At 56.5% G+C, this 20,608-nt stretch overlaps 1 protein-coding gene across 3 annotated transcripts in view; it reads left to right on the top strand.

Annotated features, from left to right (window-relative positions):
- CCM2 (CCM2 scaffold protein) overlaps window positions 1-19,920 on the top strand; it is a 28,688-nt gene extending 8,768 nt beyond the window's left edge. The window contains exons 1-10 of one of the 3 annotated variants that reach the window (XM_054057241.1): window positions 264-628; window positions 2,186-2,359; window positions 3,476-3,559; window positions 6,020-6,203; window positions 7,909-8,045; window positions 11,298-11,433; window positions 13,059-13,116; window positions 13,915-14,053; window positions 15,704-15,842; window positions 19,539-19,919. In XM_054057241.1, coding sequence (XP_053913216.1) covers window positions 617-628; window positions 2,186-2,359; window positions 3,476-3,559; window positions 6,020-6,203; window positions 7,909-8,045; window positions 11,298-11,433; window positions 13,059-13,116; window positions 13,915-14,053; window positions 15,704-15,842; window positions 19,539-19,819 — 1,344 coding nt within the window. In that variant the 5' untranslated portion in view covers window positions 264-616 and the 3' untranslated portion in view covers window positions 19,820-19,919. Of the gene's footprint in view, window positions 1-263; window positions 629-2,185; window positions 2,360-3,475; window positions 3,560-6,019; window positions 6,204-7,908; window positions 8,046-11,297; window positions 11,434-13,058; window positions 13,117-13,914; window positions 14,054-15,703; window positions 15,843-19,538 lie in introns of those variants that run through there. The other 2 variants (XM_054057239.1, XM_054057240.1) reach the window with 2 other exon arrangements.
- Window positions 19,921-20,608: the final 688 nt, after the last annotated feature.

The raw sequence follows: 20,608 nt of genomic DNA, 5'->3' as shown, positions 1-20,608 counted from the left end.
CCATCCGGTTCCACCCTCTGCCATGGGCAGGGACACCTCCCACTGGATCAGGGGGATCCAAGCCCCATCCACGTGGCCTTCAACACCTCCAGGGATGGGATCTGGGGGGTTTGGTAGATGGTGAGTTGGAATCATGGAGTCACAGAATGGTTTGAGTTGGAAGGGACCTCAAAGCCCATCCAGTTCCACCTCCTTCCATGGGCAGGGACACCTCCCGCTGGATCAGGGGCTCCAAGTCCCATCCAACGTGGCCTTCAACACCTCCAGGGATCCTTTAGAGGTGCAGGAGGTGGGACCTCACGGCCGGGGTTGACCTCAAGCTTTGCAAACCTCACTTCTCCACCCGTCTCCGGCGCTGCCGAGCGTCACCGCTTCTTCCCCACCCGCTCTCTCTCTTTTCTCGCCGTCGCCGCTTTCGACAGAGGAAACCACCCTTCTCGCACTTCCTGGCCACCATCCGGCCGGCGGATGAAGGTCGGTGGCTTTCCCAGACGCACCCGGACCTTCAAGAAGACCTCAAAGCGAAGGAGAACGGCTTCTTTCCCACCAGCAGGAGCTCTTGGTGAGCTCCGTGCCGGCGTGGTTTGGTTGCGCTCTTCGGGATCCGCGTTCTTCCATGGAGAACGAGGTGGGTGTTGGGTGGAGATCATCTTCCAGCAAAGCAGAAGCTGTTGTTCCGTGTTGAGTCGCTCCGGGTGACGCCTCTGCTGTGGATTGGAGCTCCTCAAAGCCACCTTCTGGAGAGCCCATAGCTGGTGGGACAGGGGCTGGTGGGGCTTCGTGGTCCCATCACAGCGTCCTCTGAACCCTACGGAGGTTGTCTACAGCTCCATCTTCTTCTTCCGGTGAGGATTCCAGAACCGGGCACAATATTCCGTGGGAGGTCTCAGCGGAGCGGAGAGGGGAATCTCCATTTCATGGTGTGGTAGAAGGTCGGTGGTGACGCTCCGTCTCTCGATGCGATCCGGAGTGCGGACGCTGCCAGCGGCTCCGGTCACGTTGGCTCCGATGTTGTTCCAAACCCAACGTTCAGTGATTTGGGAATCGGGAAGATCTGTTTTGTCCGTGAGAGATCTTCTACTGCATCCGCTACTTGTCTGGAGGGATCTCCTACAGCCTCGGGGAAGGGTCCGGGAGAAGGGGAAGGGTCCGGGCGAGGAGGAAGGATTTGGGCAAAGAGAGAGGTTCCGGGCGAGGGTGAAGGATCCGGGCGAGGGGGAAGGATCCGGGCGAGGGGGAAGGATCCGGGCGAGGGGGAAGGATCCGGGCGAGGGGGAAGGATCCGGGCAAAGGGGAAGTATCCGGGCGAGGAGGAAGGATCCAGACGATGGGGAAGGATCTGGACAACGGGGAAGGATCCGGGTGACGAGGAAGGATCCGGGTGACGAGGAAGGATCCGGGTGACGAGGAAGGATCCGGACGACGGGAAAGGATCCGGGCAATGGGGAAGGATCCGGGCGATGAGGAAGGATCCGGGGCGAGGAGGAAGGATCCGGACGACGGGAAAGGATCCAGGCGATGGGGAAGGATCCGGGTGATGCGGAAGGATCCAAGCAGCGATGAAGGTTCCGGGCGACGAGGAAGGATCCAGGAGAGCAGAAAGGTTCCAGGCGACGAGGAAGGATCCGGGCGACGAGGAAGGATCCGGGCGATGAGGAAGGATCCGGGTGACAAGGAAGGATCCGGATGACGGGGACGGTTCCAGGCGATGGGGAAGGATCCGGGCGACGAGGAAGGATCCGGGCGACAAGGAGGGTTCCGGGCGACGAGGAGGGTTCCGGGCGACGAGGAAGGATCCGGGCGACGAGGAGGGTTCCGGGCGACGACGAAGGACCCGGGCGACGACGAAGGACCCGGGCGATGGGGCCGATTCTTTTCTTAATCTGAATATCTCATTCTATTTTTTCTTCTCTGGGAAGTGGAATTTTGGGGGTAAACCATCCCGGTTTTGGCTCCGGGAGCTTCTCAGCTCCGGCGGCGTCGCCGCGTGGTGCAGGAAAGACCTTTTGGGCAGAAGATGATCCATTTGTAGGTTTGGAGCTCCGAATCCCTCCTATCCACGGGGTGGTTGGAGCTCCTAAAACCACCTGGAGGAGCATCCGGTGGTGGTGGTGGTGGTGGTGGTGACCTCCAGAGTTGGTGAAGAAATTCCTTCTTAACATCCCGGTGTTTTTTCTCTTCGCAGCCCGGAATAGTGTCTCCTTTCAAACGAGTCTTCTTGAAGGGTGAAAAAGGTCGGGATAAGAAAGCCCAGGAGAAGGTTACGGAGAGAAGACCTCTCCATACGGTGGTGGTGTCGCTGCCGGATCGCGTCGAGGCCGAAGTGCTGCTCAACGATTACATCGAGAAAGAAGTGAAGGTAACGGAACGTCTCTTGGGATGGACCTTCGCCAGAAGGAACCGCAGCGTTGGGAGAGCCGAAAGGCAAAGGGTGGAGACGGAGCGGCTTCCGAACGGGGGGTTTGGGGCACCACAGCTTCGGTGGAGTCATGGGTTGGGTTGGAAGGGACCTCGAAGTCCATCCGGGTCCACCCAATGCCATGGGCAGGGACACCTCCCGCTGGATCAGGGGATCCAAGCCCCATCCAACGTGGCCTTCAACACCTCCAGGGATGGGATTTGGGGGTTTGGTAGATGGTGAGTTGGAATCATGGAGTCACAGAATGGTTTGGGTTGGAAAGGACCTCAAAGTCCATCCGGTTCCAACCCCTTCCACGGGCAGGGACACCTCCCACTGGGTCAGGGGCTCCAAGGCCCATCCAACGTGGCCTTCAACATCTCCAGGGATGGGATCTGCTTGATGGCAACTTAGAATCATGGAATTGTGGAATGGGTTGGGTTGGAAGGGACCTCAAAGCCCATCCGGCTCCACCCCCTTCCACAGGCAGGGACACCTCCCACTGGATCAGGGGGATCCAAACCCCATCCAACGTGGCCTTCAACACCTCCAGGGATGGAGCAGCCACTGCTTCTCTGGACAACCTCTTCCAGAGCCTCCCCACCCTCATCGTGAAGAATTTCTTCCTAATATCTCACCTACATCTTCCCCTTCCAATTTAAAGCCGTTCCCCTCATCCCATCACTCCAGACCTTTGGAAAAAGCCCCTCCTCAGCTTTCCCGGAGCCCCTTTCAGCCCTGGAAGCTGCTCTGAGGTCTCCTCAGAGCCTTCTCCAGGCTGAAGAACCCCAACTCTCTCAGCCTGTCCTCATGGCAGAGGTTCTCCACCCCTCGGATCATCTCCGTGGTCTCCTCCGGACCCATTCCAGCAGCTCTCCGTCCTTTCTGACCGTTGACGACGTCCCCTTTGCAGGACCCGACGTGGTTGAGGTTGTGCCCCATCGGATGGAGGTCTTGGATTCCCCCTCATCCGGTGGGAGGTGTCCCAAAGTTGGAACCGGATGATCTTTGAGGTCCTTTCCAACCTTAACGCTTCTCCGTAGGTGTTCCGGTAACGCTTTGGTTCTTCTTTCCCAGTATTTAGGACAACTGACGTCCATCCCGGGATTCCTGAATCCCTCCAGTCGGACGGAAATCCTTCACTTGATCGATAACGCCAAGGTGAGCGCTCTCCTCCTGAAGATCCCACTCTGCGTAGTCCCTAACGGAGCCGCCGGGGGGGGAAAAATAACGCTCGGAGGTCCTCCTCGGGGCTGAGGTTCTGCTCTTGATGTCCTCCATCCTGGTGGGACGAAGGTGGGAGAGAAATCTGCTCAGAGGTGAAGGCGATCGCTGAATTCAGTGATGAGTTTGGGTTGGAAGGACCTTAAAAGCCCATCCAGTTCCAAACCCCAACCCCCAGGGCTGATCCAAGCCAGGATGGTGGTGGCCTTCTTCACCCACCTCCCCACAACCTCCTTTCCAGGAGCTCCACAGAGCCATGAGGGCTCCCCTCAGCCTCCTCTTCTCCAACTAAACGCCCTCAGATGTTCCTCACAACCCTTGTTCTCCAGCTCCTTCCCCACCTCCGTTCCCTTCTCCAGATGTTCTCCAGCTCCTCAAGGTCTTTCTTGGAGTGAGGGACCCAAAACTGAACCAGGATTTGAGGTGGGATCTCACTAAGTCCATGGGGATAATCCCTTCTCCTGTGGCCACCCCAGGGCTGATCCAAGCCAGGATGGTGGTGGCCTTCTTGGCCACCTGGGCCACCGCTGCCTCATCTTCAGCTCCTGTCGACCACCACCTCCAGGTCCTTCTCCTCCAGGCAGCTCTCCGGCCGCTCTCCCCCACGCCTGGAGCTCCACGGGGGGTTTGGTGTCCCCCAACTGAAGGACTCTACACTCATCTTTGTTGACCCTCGTGGTGAGTCCTCAACCTCACGAGCTCCGCTCTGCTCTCCTCCAGAGCTCCGAACGCTTCAAAGCCCACTTTATGGGGTGCCCCAAAGATGCCGTCTCCACCCTCCGAGTGACGATGGTGGAGGTCCCATCGGAGGTGGGACCACGGATGATGTGGACCTTCTGCTTCTTTGGGGAATCGGCAGCATCCAAACCATCGAAGGGTTCTCCACCGCCCCACGGAGCCCTCGTGCAGCGGAGTGTCCCATCCGCGGCTCCCGCTTTGGCTTTGCCGATCCCAAGAGAGCCATTCCCGGGAAAAAGGAGGGTTTCGACTTCATCTCCATCGTTATTATTCCACCTCAAGGATGGGAGAAGGTTGGGAAACTTCTTGGGCTCTTCTCGCTCGGAGCTCGACCGGTTGGGTCGTGGAATCAGGGAAGGGTTTGGGTTGGAAAGGACCTCAAAGCCCATCCAGATCCAACTCTGCTGTGGGCAGGGACACCTCCCACTGGATCAGGAGCTCCAACGCCCATCCAACGTGGCCTTCAACACCTCCAGGGATGGAGCAGCCACCACTGCTCTGGACAACCTCTTCCAGGGTCTCCTCACCTTCATGGTGAAGAATTTCTTCTTAAGGTCTCACCTAAATCTTCCGCCTTCTGATTTAAAGCCGTTCCCCCTCATCCCATCACTCCGGACCTTTGGAAGAAGCCCCTCCGCAGCTTTCCTGGAGGCCTTTTCAGTCCTGGAAGCTGCTTGAAGGTCTCCTCGGAGCCTTCTCTTCTCCAGGCTGAACCCCAACTCTCTCAGCCTGTCCTCGGGCGGGAGGTTCTCCAACCTTCACATCATCTTTGTGGTCTCCAAGGCCCATCCAACGTGGCCTTCAACACCTCCAGGGATGGAGGAGCCACAGCTTCCCTGGACAACCTCTGCCAGGGCCTCACCACCCTCATGGGGAAGAAATTCCTCCTCATGTCCAGTCCAACTCTGCCCCTCTCCAGTTTATCCCCATTGCCCCTCATCCCATCCCCACATTCCTTTGGGAACAGCCCCTCCGCAGCTTTCTTGGAGCCCCTTCAGGTACTGGAAGGTCACTCTGAGGTCTCCTGGGAGCCTTCTCCTCTCCAGGCTGAACAACCCCAACTCTCTCAGCCTGTCCTCGGATGGAGGTTCTCCAACCTTCACATCATCCTTGGAGCCTCCTCTGGACCCGTTCCAACAGCTCCATCTCCTCCTTCTGGTGAGGATTCCAGAAGTGGCCCCAATCCTCCAGTTGAGGTCTCCCAGGAGAGGAGCAGAGGGGCAGAATGCCCTCGGTCCCTGCTGGCCACGCTGCTCTGGATGCAGCCCAGGACACGGTGGCTTCTGTGCTCGGAGCTTCATGGCTCACATTGAGCTTCTCCTCCCCAACCCTTCAAATCCTTCTCCTCAGCGCTGCTCTCCATCCCATCATCCTCCATCCTCTCCAGAACCCATAGATTACCCCAACCCAGAGGTCGGACGTTGCCCTTGGCCTGGTTGACCCCTCCTGAGGTTCTCCAGCCCCACTTCTCCAGCCTATCCAGGTCCCTCTGGATGATATCCCAACCTTCCGTTGAGGCCACTGCTCCTCTTCTCTTGGTGTCCTCTCCGCTTTTGCTGAAGGTGCCCTCAAATCTCACCGTCAACACCATCGATGAAGATAGGAGACGGCTCTGGTCCCGATGTGGACCACTTGACGTTCTTCTGCTCTTCGTTCCAGAGGGCCCATCAGCTCCCGGGGCAGTTGACCCAAGAACACGACGCCGTCATCAGCCTTTCCGCCTACAACGTCAAATTGGTTTGGAGGGATGGAGAAGATCTCATCCTCAGGGTCCCCATCCATGACATCGCGGCCGTCTCCTACATCCGAGATGACTCTTCGCACTTGGTCGTCCTGAAAACAGGTAAGGTTGGGGGGCCACCACGAGGTGGGTTGGGGCCACCACGAGGTGGGTTGGGCCACCACGAGGCAGTTGGGGGCCACCATGAGATGGTTTGGGGCCACCACGAGGTGGGTTGGGGGCACCACGAGGTAAGTTTGGGCCACCACGAGGCGGGTTGGGGCCACCACGAAGTGGTTTGGGCCACCACGAGGCAAGTTGGGGCCACCACGAGGCAAGTTGGGGCCACCATGAGGTGGTTTGGGGCCACCACGAGGTGGTTTGGGGCCACCACGAGGTAAGTTCTTGGGCTCTTCTCACTTGGAGCCCGGCTGGTTGTGTCATGGAATCATGGAAGGGTAAGTTTGGGCCACCACGAGGTGGTTTGGGCCACCACGAGGTGGTTTGGGCCACCACGAGGCAAGTTGGGGCCACCACGAGGCAAGTTGGGGCCACCACGAGGCAAGTTGGGGCCACCACGAGGCGGTTTCGGGCCACCATGAGGCAAGTTGGGGCTACCATGAGGTGGTTTGGGCCACCACGAGGCAAGTTGGGGCCACCACGAGGCAAGTTGGGGCCACCACGAGGTGGTTTCGGGCCACCATGAGGCAAGTTGGGGCCACCATGAGGTGGTTTGGGCCACCACGAGGCAAGTTGGGGCCACCACAAGGCGGTTGGGGGCCACCACGAGATGGTTTGGGGGCACCACGAGGCAAGTTGGGGCCACCACAAGGTGGTTTTGGGCCACCATGAGGCAAGTTGGGGCCACCACGAGGCAAGTTGGGGCCACCACGAGGCAAGTTGGGGCCACCAAACCGTGGAATGGGTTGGGTTGGAAGGGACCTCAAAGCCCATCCAGATCCAACCCTCTGCCATGGGCAGGGACACCTCCCACTGGATCAGGGGGATCCAAACCCCATCCAACGTGGCCTTCAACCCCTCCAGGGATGGAGCAGCCACAGCTTCTCTGGAGAACCTCTTCCAGGGTCTCCTCACCTTCACGGTGAAGAATTTCTTCCTAAGGTCTCACCTAAATCTTCCCCCTTCCGATTTAAAGCCGTTCCCCCTCATCCCATCACTCCGGACCTTTGGAAGAAGCCCCTCCGTAGCTTTCCTGGAGGCCTTTTTAGTCCTGGAAGCTGCTTGAAGGTCTCCTCGGAGCCTTCTCCAGGCTGAACCCCAACTCTCTCAGCCTGTCCTCGGGCAGGAGGTTCTCCAACCTTCACATCATCTTTGTGGTCTCCTCTGGCCCCGTTCCAACAGTTCCATCTCCTTCTTCTGGTGAGGACTCCAAAAGTGGACCGAGGACTCCAGGTGGGGTCTCACCAGAGGGGCAGAATCCCTTCCGTGGTCCTTCTGGTCCCACCACTTTGGATGGAGCCCAGGACGTGGGTGGTTTCTGGGCTGGGAGAGCACTTTCTGAGCTCCTGTGGAGCTTCTCCTCCTTCAGCGCTGTTGTCATTGTCCTCCCTCTTCCAAATCCATCTTCTCTTGAGACCTCCAGAGGAGTCCGGAAGCGTCTCCCAATCGGAAGCTCTTCATCCAGACCTTGAGTAGCCTTCAGGTGGAACTCCAAGAGCTCCATCCTCCGAGGCCGTCGCATCTTCTGCTCTCCTCCGTTGAGGGCTTTGTCCTCCACCCAAAACACCTCTTTCTTTGATGGATTTCGTGATGTTATCTCCATGCTATGACCTTCACGGTGGTGGTTCTTCTTCTTCTTCTTTCGCAGCTCAGGATCCCGGGATTTCTCCGAGCCAAAGTCTCTGTGCCGAGAGCTCCAAAGGCCTCACGTCGAGTTCTTTATCCGAGAGCGGAGTGGTCCCGGTCGAAGCCTGCTGCTTGGTGGTCCTCGCCACGGAGAACAAAGTAAGACCCAAACCACTCCGCTAAAGACATTGTCCCACCTCGGGATTGTCTCCGGAGTCGCTAATCCTGACGGGAACGGAATTCCCGGGAGGTTTGATGGGTTTAGGAGTGGGCCACCACCTCTGTGGTTGATGGTGGAAGGTGAGGATGATCCAAGTGACCTCATCCCTCCTCTTATGGAGCGTTCCTTGTGGTACGCGTCCAGATCTTTGCGTGGCTGAAGGTTCTGGAACGCACAGAGGTCCACTTTTAAGAGGTGGCTATGGGACATCAGGGTCCAACCTGAAGGATGGGAGGACTTCAAGGTCCAACTCGGCTTTGCCGCCACCTCCGGAGGAGGAAATTGGGTTCCTACCACAACCTCAGAACCTGATTTGGGACCTCAGAGGGCATCAGAAGGTGGTTTCTCCGAGATATACTCGGAGCTCCCAGCAAGAGTTCATCTCCACCACCAAAGATGACTCCAGGAGACACAACTAAGGTCACACCTCCAGTCTTGATCTCTCTGTGGTTGATGGTGGAAGGTGAGGATGATCCAAGTGACCTCATCCCTCCTCTTATGGAGCGTTCCTTCTGGTCCGCGTCCAGATCTTTGCGTGGCTGAAGGTTCTGGAACGCACAGAGGTCCACTTTTAAGAGGTGGATATAGGACATCAGGGTCCAACCTGAAGGATGGGAGGACTTCAAGGTCCAACTCGGCTTTGCCAACACCTCCGGAGGAGGAAATTGGGTTCCTACCACAACCTCAGAACCTGATTTGGGACCTCAGAGGGCATCAGAAGATGGTTTCTCCGGGATATACTCGGAGGTCCCAGCAAGAGTTCATCTCCACCACCAAAGATGACTCCAGGAGACACAACTAAGGTCACACCTCCAGTCTTGATCTCTCTGTGGTTGATGGTGGAAGGTGAGGATGATCCAAGCGACCTCCTCCCTCCTCTTTCCGAGCGTTCCTTCTGGTCCGCGTCCAGATCTTTGCGTGGCTGAAGGTTCTGGAACGCACAGAGGTCCACTTTTAAGAGGTGGCTATGGGACATCAGGGTCCAACCTGAAGGATGGGAGGACTTCAAGGTCCAACTCGGCTTTGCCGCCACCTCCGGAGGAGGAAATTGGGTTCCTACCACAACCTCAGAACCTGATTTGGGACCTCAGAGGGCATCAGAAGGTGGTTTCTCCGAGATATACTCGGAGGTCCCAGCAGCTCCGAGTTTTCCCCTCCCAGCAGGAGATCCGTGAGGACAATCACACCAGGAGTTGGGGTTCATTGGGATGTTTTCATGATGCTGACCTGGAAATTTGGGGGTTTTGATTGAGATCCGGAGATTTTGGATCTCGGTTCACCACCTCCGACTTCTCCAACCGGAAACCTTTTGCCTTCCGGGTGGAAGTTTGGTTCATCCCTTCCTTTTCAGCTCTTTCTTTGGGGCATCTCCACCTGGTTGGGATGAAAGTTGTGGAGCTCCAAGCCCAGGAGACCAAAGTGAGGAGGAGGACAAAGCATCCGGGCGCTCGTTAGCGGCCGGGAGTTAACGATGGAGCATTATCTCCTATTGCTTAGGAGGCGGTGGTTGAAGAAGACAACGATGCTTCTCTTGGGGGTGATCAAACCTCAAGAGTTCTTCTCTCTGTGGTTGATGGTGGAAGGTGAGGATGATCCAAGTGACCTCATCCCTCCTCTTATGGAGCGTTCCTTCTGGTGCGCGTCCAGATCTTTGCGTGGCTGAAGGTTCTGGAACGCACAGAGGTCCACTTTTAAGAGGTGGCTATGGGACATCAGGGTCCAACCTGAAGGATGGGAGGACTTCAAGGTCCAACTCGGCTTTGCCGCCACCTCCGGAGGAGGAAATTGGGTTCCTACCACAACCTCAGAACCTGATTTGGGACCTCAGAGGGCATCAGAAGGTGGTTTCTCCGAGATATACTCGGAGCTCCCAGCAAGAGTTCATCTCCACCACCAAAGATGACTCCAGGAGACACAACTAAGGTCACACCTCCAGTCTTGATCTCTCTGTGGTTGATGGTGGAAGGTGAGGATGATCCAAGTGACCTCCTCCCTCCTCTTATGGAGCGTTCCTTGTGGTACGTGTCCAGATCTTTGCTTGGCTGAAGGTTCTGGAACGCCCAGAGGTCCACTTTTAAGAGGTGGCTATGGGACATCAGGGTCCAACCTGAAGGATGGGAGGACTTCAAGGTCCAACTCGGCTTTGCCGACACCTCCGGAGGAGGAAATTGGGTTCCTACCACAACCTCAGAACCTGATTTGGGACCTCAGAGGGCATCAGAAGGTGGTTTCTCCGAGATATACTCGGAGGTCCCAGCAGCTCCGAGTTTTTCCCTCCCAGCAGGAGATCCGTGAGGACAATCACACCAGGAGTTGGGGTTCATTGGAATGTTTTCATGATGCTGACCTGGAAATTTGGGGGTTTTGATTGAGATCCGGAGATTTTGGATCTCGGTTCACGACCTCCAACTTCTCCAACCGGAAACCTTTTGCCTTCCGGGTGGAAGTTTGGTTCATCCCTTCCTTTTCAGCTCTTTCTTTGGGGCATCTCCACCTGGTTGGGATGAAAGTTGTGGAGCTCCAAGCCCAGGAGACCAAAGTGAGGAGGAGGACAAAGCTTCCGGGCGCTCGTTAGCGGCCGGGAGTTAACGATGGAGCATTATCTCCTATTGCTTAGGAGGCGGTGGTTGAAGAAGACAACGGTGCTTCTCTTGGGGGCGATCAAACCTCAAGAGTTCATCTCTCTGTGGTTGATGGTGGAAGGTGAGGATGATCCAAGTGACCTCATCCCTCCTCTTATGGAGCGTTCCTTCTGGTGCGCGTCCAGATCTTTGCGTGGCTGAAGGTTCTGGAACGCACAGAGGTCCACTTTTAAGAGGTGGATATAGGACATCAGGGTCCAACCTGAAGGATGGGAGGACCTCAAGGTCCAACTCGGCTTTGCCGCCACCTCCGGAGGAGGAAATTGGGTTCCTACCACAACCTCAGAACCTGATTTGGGACCTCAGAGGGCATCAGAAGATGGTTTCTCCGAGATATACTCGGAGCTCCCAGCAAGAGTTCATCTCCACCACCAAAGGTGACTCCAGGAGACACAACTAAGGTCACACCTCCAGTCTTGGAGGGCCTCTGTGGGTCAAGCGATGTCCTGGATTTCGGAGGAGTGGGTTCCTTCTTCTCCTTGGGAGGACTTCTGATCCACATCCCGTGTGGTTGAGGGAGGTCCAGCGCGGTGTCTTCTCCTTTGGCAGGGGACGGCGGAGGAGCTTTGCTCCCTTCTCAGCCAGGTCTTCCAGATCGTTTACACCGAGTCCACCATAGACTTCTTGGACAGAGCCATATTTGATGGGGCGTCCACGCCCACGCGGCACATGTCCCTGCACAGCGGTGAGTCCGCGTTCTCCGCGACGGCGCTGCCGGCGGCTGCCGCTGCTGCTGCTGCTTCTCCTTCTCCTTCTTCTCCTCCATCTCCTCCATCTCCTTCTCCTCCATCTCCTTCTCCTCCTTCTCCTCCTTCTCCTCCTTTCTTCTCCTTCTCCTCCTTTCTTCTCCTTCTCCTCCTTTCTTCTCCTTCTCCTCCTTTCTTCTCCTTCTCCTCCTTTCTTCTCCTTCTCCTCCTTTCTTCTCCTTCTCCTCCTTTCTTCTCCTTCTCCTCCATCTTCTCCTTTTTCTTTTCCTCCTTCTCCTTCTTCTCCTTCTCCTTCTTCTCCTTCTCCTCCTTCTCCTTCTCCTTCTTCTCCTTCTCCTCCTTCTCCTCCTTCTCCTTTTTCTTTTCCTCCTCCTCCTCTTCTTTTCCTTTTCCTCCCCCTCCTTCTCCTCCTCCCCCTCCTCCTCCTCTTCCTTCTTCTCCTTCTTTTTCTTCTTCTTCTTCTTCTCCTCCTCCTCCTCTTTCTTCTCCTCCTTCTCCTTCTTTTCCTTCTCCTCCTTCTCCTCCTCCTCCTCTTCCTTCTTCTCCTTCTTTTTCTTCTTCTCCTCCTCCTTTTTCTTTTCCTTCTCCTCCTTCTCCTCCTCCTCCTCCTTCTCCTTTTTCTTTTCCTCCTCCTCTTCTTTTCCTTCTCCTCCTTCTCCTTCTTTTCCTTCTCCTTCTCCTCCTCCTCCTTCTCCTCCTCCTCTTTCTTCTCCTCCTTCTCCTTCTTTTCCTTCTCCTCCTCCTCTCCTCCTTCTTTTTCGTCTCCTCCTCCTCCTTCTCCTTCTCCTTATCCTTCTTTTTCTTTTCCTTCGTCTCCTCCTCCTCTTTATTTTCCTTCTCCTCCTCCTCCTCCTTCTCCTTTTTCTTCTCCTCCTCCTCCTCTTACTTCTCCTCCTCCTTCTCCTCCTCCTCCTCCTCCTTTTTGTTTTCCTTCTCCTCCTTCTTTTTCTTCTCCTCCTCCTTCTCCTCCTCCTTTTTCTTCTCCTTCTTCTTTTCCTTCTCCTCCTTCTCCTTTTTCTTCTCCTCCTCCTCCTCCTTTTACTTCTTCTCCTTTCCTTCTCCTTTCCTTCTTCTCCTTTCCTTCTTCTCCTTTCCTTCTTCTCCTTTCCTTCTTCTCCTTTCCTTCTTCTCCTTTCCTTCTTCTCCTTTCCTTCTTCTCCTTCTCCTCCTCCTCCTCCTCCTTCTACTCCTTCTCCTCCTTTCCTTCTTCTCCTTTCCTTCTTCTCCTTTCCTTCTTCTCCTTCTCCTCCTCCTCCTCCTCCTTCTACTCCTTCTCCTCCTTCTTCTCCTTCTTTTTCTTCTCCTTCTTCTCTTTTTCTTCTCCTCCTTCTCTTCCTCCTCCTTCTTTTTCTTTTCCTTCTTCTCTTTTTCTTCTCCTCCTTCTCTTCCTCCTCCTTCTTTTTCTTTTCCTTCTACTCCTCCTCCTCCTTCTCCTCCTTCTCCTCCTCTTTTCCTCCTCCTCCTCCTCCTCCTCCTCCTCCCCCTCCTTTTTCTGCTGCTGCTTCCACTTCTCCATCGACTTCGGAGGAGGAGGAGAAGCCTCGCCCTGAAACCACCCCCAATTTCACCTCCTCCCCTCCGTATCTCCACTCTTCTCCTCCAGACGACTCTTCGACCAAAGCGGACGCGAAGGAACACTACGAGACGGACACGAGAACGTTGTAAGTCAACGGCGGCCGTTGAGGTTCCTCAACGTTGGGTTCAAACCACCCCTTGAGGTCCATTTCACCCTCGCGACGCCCTCCAAAGCTTCTCCTGGAACACCGTTCCGTGTTTTCATGGCCTCCACCCAACGGATTGTTCCACCGGGAGAGGTCACAAACCCAACGGAGATGTCCTCCTCAGCTTCTCAGAGGGAGAGGACATCTCCACCCGCTCCTCTGCTCCTCTATGGAGGACAGGAGACATCTCCACCCACTTCTCTTCTCCTCTATGAGGACAGGAGACATCTCCACCCGCTTCTCTGCTCCTCCAGGAGGACAGGAGACATCTCCACCCACTTCTCTTCTCCTCTATGAGGACAGGAGACATCTCCACCCGCTTCTCTGCTCCTCTATGGAGGACAGGAGACATCTCCACCCGCTTCTCTGCTCCTCTATGAGGACAGGAGACATCTCCACCCGCTTCTCTGCTCCTCTATGAGGACAGGAGACATCTCCACCCGCTTCTCTTCTCCTCCAGGAGGACAGGAGACATCTGCACCCGCTTCTCTTCTCCTCCAGGAGGACAGGAGACATCTCCACCCGCTTCTCTTCTCCTCCAGGAGGACAGGAGAACATCTCCAGCCGCTTTTCTGCTCCTCTATGGAGGACAGGAGACATCTCCACCCGCTTCTCTTCTCCTCCAGGAGGACAGGAGAACATCTCCACCCTCTTCTCCTCCCGTTTCTCCATTCCCATCACCACCAGAAGGTGATTTTGGAGCTCAGGAGGAGTCAATGGTTTCTCTTTCCATTGCAGTTCCTTTCCGGAAGCTTTGGACGGTGGTGGCATCTCCCCATCTTCCTTCTCCATCCAACAGTCTCCACACCTGAAGACGATGAGTGAGAGTGAACTGAGCACCACCGCCACCGAACTTCTCCAGGACTACATGATGACGGTGGGTTTCCATCACAGAAGCCTTGGAGATACCTTCTCCCCTTTGAGGTCCTCCAGAGCTTTAAGGATTGTCCTCTCGGTGGCGAGAAGGTGACCTCCTTCCTGGAGGAACATCTCAACCGCTTCTTGGAGCTCTTGGAGGACCTCAATGTGGTCTTCTCCTGGAGGACCGTTCCCATCCCATTGTCCCATTGCACCTCCTGGAGGGGTTTCGACGCTGTCTGCTGGAACTTCAGAAGATGTGGTGGGACATTCATGGATGGTCCTTCTTCTGGAAGCTTCCGCCTCGGTCTGGTGGACCTCCAGCCCAGTGGTGGTCCTCTTCCAGTGTGGTGGTGGTTCTCCTCCACTCTGATGGTCTCTCCTCCTCCTCCTCCTCTCCGGTGGTCTCTCCTCCTCCTCCTCCTCTCCGGTGGTCTCTCCTCCTCCTCCTCCTCCTCTCCGGTGGTCTCTCCTCCTCCTCCTCCTCCACTCTGGTGGTGCTTCTCCTCCACTCTGATGATGGTCTCTCCTCCTCCTTCTCCTCCACTCTGGTGGTGGTGCTCCTCTGATGGTGGTTCTCCTCCACTCTGATGGTCTCTCCTCCTCCTCCTCCTCCACTCTGGTGGTGCTTCTCCTCCACTCTGGTGGTGGTCTCTCCTCCTCCTTCTCCTCCTCTCCGGTGGTCTCTCCTCCTCCTCCTCTCCGGTGGTCTCTCCTCCTCCTTCTCCTCTCCGGTGGTCTCTCCTCCTCCTCCTCTCCGGTGGTCTCTCCTCCTCCTCCTCCTCTCCGGTGGTCTCTCCTCCTCCTCCTCCTCCTCTCCAATGGTCTCTCCTCCTCTCTGATGGTCTCTCCTCCTCCTTCTCCTCCACTCTGGTGGTGGTTCTCCTCCACTCTGATGGCCTCTCCTCCTCCTCTCCGGTGGTCTCTCCTCCTCCTTCTCCTCCACTCTGGTGGTGGTTCTCCTGCACTCTGGTGGTCTCTCGTCCTCCCTTCTCCTCCTCCACTCTGATGGTCTCTCCTCCTCCTTCTCCTCCACTCTGGTTTTGGTTCTCCTCCACTCTGATGGTCTCTCCTCCTCCTCCTTCTCCACTCTGGTGGTCTCTCCTCCACTCTGGTGGTGGTCTCTCCTCCACTCTGGTGGTGGTCTCTCCTCCTCCTCCACTCTGGTGTTCTCTCCTCCTCCTCCACTCTGGTGGTCTCTCCTTCTCCTTCTCCTCCACTCCAGTGGTGGTTCTCCTCCTCCTCCTCCTCTGGTGGTCTCTCCTCCTCCTCCTTCTCCTCCACTCTGGTGGTGGTTCTCCTCCACTCCGGTGGTCTCTCCTCCTCCTTCTCTTCCACTCTGGTGGTGGTTCTCCTCCACTCTGATGGTCTCTCCTCCTCCTTCTCCACTCTGGTGGTGCTTCTCCTCCACTCTGATGGTCTCTCCTCCACTCTGGTGGTGGTTCTCCTCCTCTCTGGTGGTCTCTCCTCCTCCTCCACTCCGGTGGTCTCTCCTCCTCCTTCTCCTCCTCCACTCCGGTGGTGCTTCTCCTCCACTCCGGTGGTGGTCTCTCCTCCACTCCGGTGGTGGTCTCTCCTCCTCCTCCTCCTCCTTCTCCTCCACTCTGGTGGTGGTCTCTCCTCCTCCTCTTTCTCCTCTGAGACGGTTGTGGTTCCTCCTCTCCCGCAGCTCCGCACGAAGCTCTCCTCGCAGGAGATCCAACAATTCGCCACTCTCCTCCACGAGTACCGCAACGGCTCTTCCATCCACGAGTTCTGCATCAACCTCAAACAGCTCTACGGCGACAGCAGAAAGTTCCTCCTCTTGGGTGAGTGTCCATGGTCCAAAACCCACCACCACCACCACCACCACCACCTTCTCCAAAGCCATCCTGGGCATCACCTTCACATCACGCGTGGGTTAAAAGAGTGGGTGGAGATGGTGAGAAGGTTCCTCGCGGTGCCACCAAGAGAGGAACCCCTATCTCCACCCTCTTTTTCCTTTGGAGATCCTTCTTTCTTGAGGGCATCCGAGTCCTTCCGAGTCCTTTTCCTCCTCCTCAGAGCGTTGGGAAAGACCTTCAGGTGAAGGTGATGGTGGTGATGAAAAGATGTCCTCCAAACGCCGCATCTCCACCTTCTTTGAAGCTCTCCAGACATGGAGGTTCCACCACCTCTGGATAACGTCTGTTGGAGCTTCAGCTCCACTCTGAGCCTCTCCTGGGGTGACTTGAGGTCATCTCCACTCATCCCATCCCTCGTTCCTCAGGAGGTTCCTCCCCACCACCTCCTTTCCAGGAGCTCCACAGAGCCATGAGGTGTCCCCTCAGCCTCCTCTTCTCCAACCAAACCCCCTCAGGTCCTCCTCCCGTGTTCTCCAGCCCCTTCCCCACCTCCCTTTTCCTCCTTTAGATGTTCTCCAACCCCCTCGAGGTCCTCCTCCCGTGTTCTCCAGCCCCTTCCCCACCTCCCTTTTCCTCCTCCGGATGTTCTCCAACCCCCTCAGGTCCTCCTCCCATGTTCTCCAGCCCCTTCCCCACCTCCCTTTTCCTCCTTTAGATGTTCTCCAACCCCCTCGAGGTCCTCCTCCCGTGTTCTCCAGCCCCTTCCCCACCTCCCTTTTCCTCCTTTAGATGTTCTCCAACCCCCTCAGGTCCTCCTCCCGTGTTCTCCAGCCCCTTCCCCACCTCCCTTTTCCTCCTTTAGATGTTCTCCAACCCCCTCAGGTCCTCCTCCCGTGTTCTCCAGCCCCTTCCCCACCACTTTTTCATCCTTTAGATGTTCTCCAACCCCCTCAGGTCCTCCTCCCGTGTTCTCCAGCCCCTTCCCCACCTCCCTTTTCCTCCTTTAGATGTTCTCCAACCCCCTCAGATCCTCCTCCCGTGTTCTCCAGCCCCTTCCCCACCTCCCTTTTCCTCCTTTAGATGTTCTCCAACCCCCTCAGGTCCTCCTCCCGTGTTCTCCAGCCCCTTCCCCACCTCCCTTTTCCTCCTTTAGATGTTCTCCAACCCCCTCAGGTCCTCCTCCCGTGTTCTCCAGCCCCTTCCCCACCTCCCTTTTCCTCCTTTAGATGTTCTCCAACCCCCTCAGGTCCTCCTCCCGTGTTCTCCAGCCCCTTCCCCACCTCCCTTTTCCTCCTTTAGATGTTCTCCAACCCCCTCAGGTCCTCCTCCCATGTTCTCCAGCCCCTTCCCCACCCCTTTTTCCTCCTTTAGATGTTCTCCAACCCCCTCAGGTCCTCCTCCCGTGTTCTCCAGCCCCTTCCCCACCACTTTTTCATCCTTTAGATGTTCTCCAACCCCCTCAGGTCCTCCTCCCATGTTCTCCAGCCCCTTCCCCACCTCCCTTTTCCTCCTTTAGATGTTCTCCAACCCCCTCGAGGTCCTCCTCCCATGTTCTCCAGCCCCTTCCCCACCTCCTTTTTCCTCCTTTAGATGTTCTCCAACCCCCTCAGGTCCTCCTCCCATGTTCTCCAGCCCCTTCCCCACCTCCCTTTTCCTCCTCCGGATGTTCTCCAACCCCCTCAGGTCCTCCTCCCGTGTTCTCCAGCCCCTTCCCCACCTCCCTTTTCCTCCTTTAGATGTTCTCCAACCCCCTCAGGTCCTCCTCCCGTGTTCTCCAGCCCCTTCCCCACCTCCCTTTTCCTCCTTTAGATGTTCTCCAACCCCCTTCGAGGTCCTTCTTGGAGTGAGGAACCCAAAACTGACCTCAAGATTTGAGGGGTGGCCTCACCGAGTCCATGGAGACAATCCTTTCTCTTCTCCTGTGGCCACACCGTGATCCAAGCCAGGATGGTGGTGGCCTTCTTGGCCACTTGGGCCACCGTTGGCTCACGTTCAGCCGCTGTTGACCACCACCTCCAGGTCCTTCTCCTTCTCCACACCCGGAGCTGCGTAGAGTTGGTGTCCCCCAAGCTCAAAAGCCACCTCTGATCATGGTGGAACCCCATCCCGTTGCCCTCAACCCATGGATCCACCTTCTATGGAGCCCTTAAGGTCGGGAAAGCCCTCTGAGATGCAGAAGGAGGAGCTGTGTCCACACCTTCACCACTTCTTCCAAGGCTTTTCCTTTCAAGTTCTTGAGTTCCTGGTGGTTTCTCCCAAACGCTTTGAGGTCACGTGGACACCTCGAGGTCGTGTGGACACCTCGAGGTCGCGTGGACACCTCGAGGTCGCGTGGACACCTCGAGGTCGCGTGGACACCTCGAGGTCGCGTGGACACCTCGAGGTCGCGTGGACACCGTTCCTTCTGGCTCTTCAAGGGCTTTTCCCAACCTTGGTGACCTCAGGAGGTTCCTCACTTTTGGCCAACGAGGAGGACACAAAACCACAGAGGCGGTGGGGAAGTGAGGGCTGAAGTTCAACCTGGATTTGGTGAGGTCACTTTTGGGTTCCTCACTCCAAGAAGGACCTCGAAGGGGGTTGGAGAACATCTAAAGGAGGAAAAGGGAGGTGGGGAAAGGGCTGGAGAACACGGGAGGAGGACCTCAAGGGGGTTGGAGAACATCCAGAGGAGGAAAAGGGAGGTGGGGAAGGAGGTGGAGAACATGTGAGGAGGACCTGAGGGTGTTTGGTTGGAGAAGAAGAGGCTGAGAGGACACCTCATGGCTCTGTGGAGCTCCTGGAAGGGATGATGGCCACCAGAGACCCATCTGGAGGAGATGGTCCTGCCCGTGGTGGGACATCCTGAGGAACATAGAGGAGATGGTCCTGCCCGTGGTGGGACATCCTGAGGAACATAGAGGAGATGTTCCTGCCCGTGGTGGGACATCCTGAGGAACACAGAGGAGATGTTCCTGCCCGTGGTGGGACGTCCTGAGGAACATAGAGGAGATGGTCCTGCCCGTGGTGGGACACCCTGAGGAACATAGAGGAGATGGTCCTGCCCGTGGTGGGACACCCTGAGGAACACGGAGGAGATGGTCCTGCCCATGGTGGGACATCCTGAGGAACATAGAGGAGATGGTCCTGCCCGTGGTGGGACATCCTGAGGAACATAGAGGAGATGGTCCTACCCGTGGTGGGACATCCTGAGGACCACGGAGGAGATGTTCCTACCCGTGGTGGGACATCCTGAGGAACATAGAGGAGATGGTCCTGCCCGTGGTGGGACATCCTGAGGACCACGGAGGAGATGTTCCTGCAGCTTTCTGAGCTGTGGCATCAACCCGAGCTTCAAAGCGGAGAAGATATTCCGCTTTGGAAGTAGCGGATGGACCTTTTGAGCTCAGAAAGTCCCCCTTGAAGAGGGTTTCGGTCCTCGCTGGGTGGCGGCGGTGGTTCTCAGCGGTGGAAACGGGAGAGGTGGAGACTTCAGTGGTCCCTTTCTCCTCAAAACCATCTCCTCTACGAAGCTCTGGGCCACTTTGTAGAGTTGAAGGAGGACATCGTGACCATCCTGGACCTCCTGGAAGCCCTCAGGAAGTTCACCCAACGGAGCAAATCCAGGTGGAACTCCATCCTGGTGATCTCCAGGGGTGGTTGACCTTTAACGGTGTCCTCCTTTTGGTTTCTTCTCCGTTCCAGGTCTTCGCCCCTTCATCCCCGAGAAGGACGGTCAACACTTTGAGAACTTCTTGGAGACCATCGGGGTGAAAGACGGGCGCGGGATCATCACGGACAGTTTCGGGAGGTACAGGAGGACGCTGAGCACCACCTCCAATTCCACCACCAACGGCAACGGCGCCGCCGGCAGCTCCGACGACCAATCGGGGCCTTCGGAAGAGGACGAGTGGGACCGAATGATCTCCCACATCTCCAACGACATCGAAGCTTTGGGCTGCAGCATGGACCGCGACTCCTCCTGAGGGGGACAACTCCTTCTTCTTCCTTCTTCCTTCCTCTCCTCCTTCTTCCTTCTCCTCCTTCTTCCTTCTCCTCCTTCTTCCTTCTCCTCCTTCTTCCTTCTCCTCCTTCTTCCTTCTCCTCCTTCTTCCTTCTCCTCCTTCTTCCTCCTCCTCCTTCTTCCTCCTCCTTCTTCCTTCTCCTCCTTCTTCCTCTTCCTTCTTCCTTCTCCTCCTTCTTCCTCTTCCTTCTTCCTTCTCCTCCTTCTTCCTCTTCCTTCTTCCTTCTCCTCCTTCCTCCTTCTTCTCCTTCCTCCTTCTTCTCCTTCTCCTCCTCCTTCCTTCTCCTCCTTCCTCCTCCTCCCTCTTCCCCTTTCCTTCTCCTCCTTCCTCTTCCCCTTTCCTTCTCCTCCTTCCTCTTCCCCTTTCCTCCTCCTCCTCCTTCTTCCTCCTCCTCCTTCTTCCTTCTCCTCCTTCTTCCTTCTCCTCCTTCTTCCTTCTCCTCCTTCTTCCTCCTCCTCCTTCTTCCTCCTCCTCCTTCTTCCTCCTCCTCCTTCTTCCTCCTCCTCCTTCTTCTCCTTCTCCTCCTCCTTCCTTCTCCTCCTTCTTCTCCTTCTCCTCCTCCTTCCTTCTCCTCCTTCTTCTCCTTCTCCTCCTTCTTCCTTCTCCTCCTTCTTCTCCTTCTCCTCCTCCTTCCTTCTCCTCCTTCTTCTCCTTCTCCTCCTCCTTCCTTCTCCTCCTCCTCCTCCTTCCTCCTCTTCCTCCTTCCTCCTCTTCCTTCCTCCTCCTCCTCCTCCTTCCTCCTCCTCCTTC

This window comes from Cuculus canorus, chromosome 2 (genome assembly GCF_017976375.1).
Source record: "Cuculus canorus isolate bCucCan1 chromosome 2, bCucCan1.pri, whole genome shotgun sequence".
In the NCBI taxonomy this organism is placed as follows: Eukaryota; Metazoa; Chordata; class Aves; order Cuculiformes; family Cuculidae; genus Cuculus; species Cuculus canorus.
Note: the sequence above shows the minus strand (reverse complement) of the source record. Positions and strands in the feature narration are given on the sequence as shown.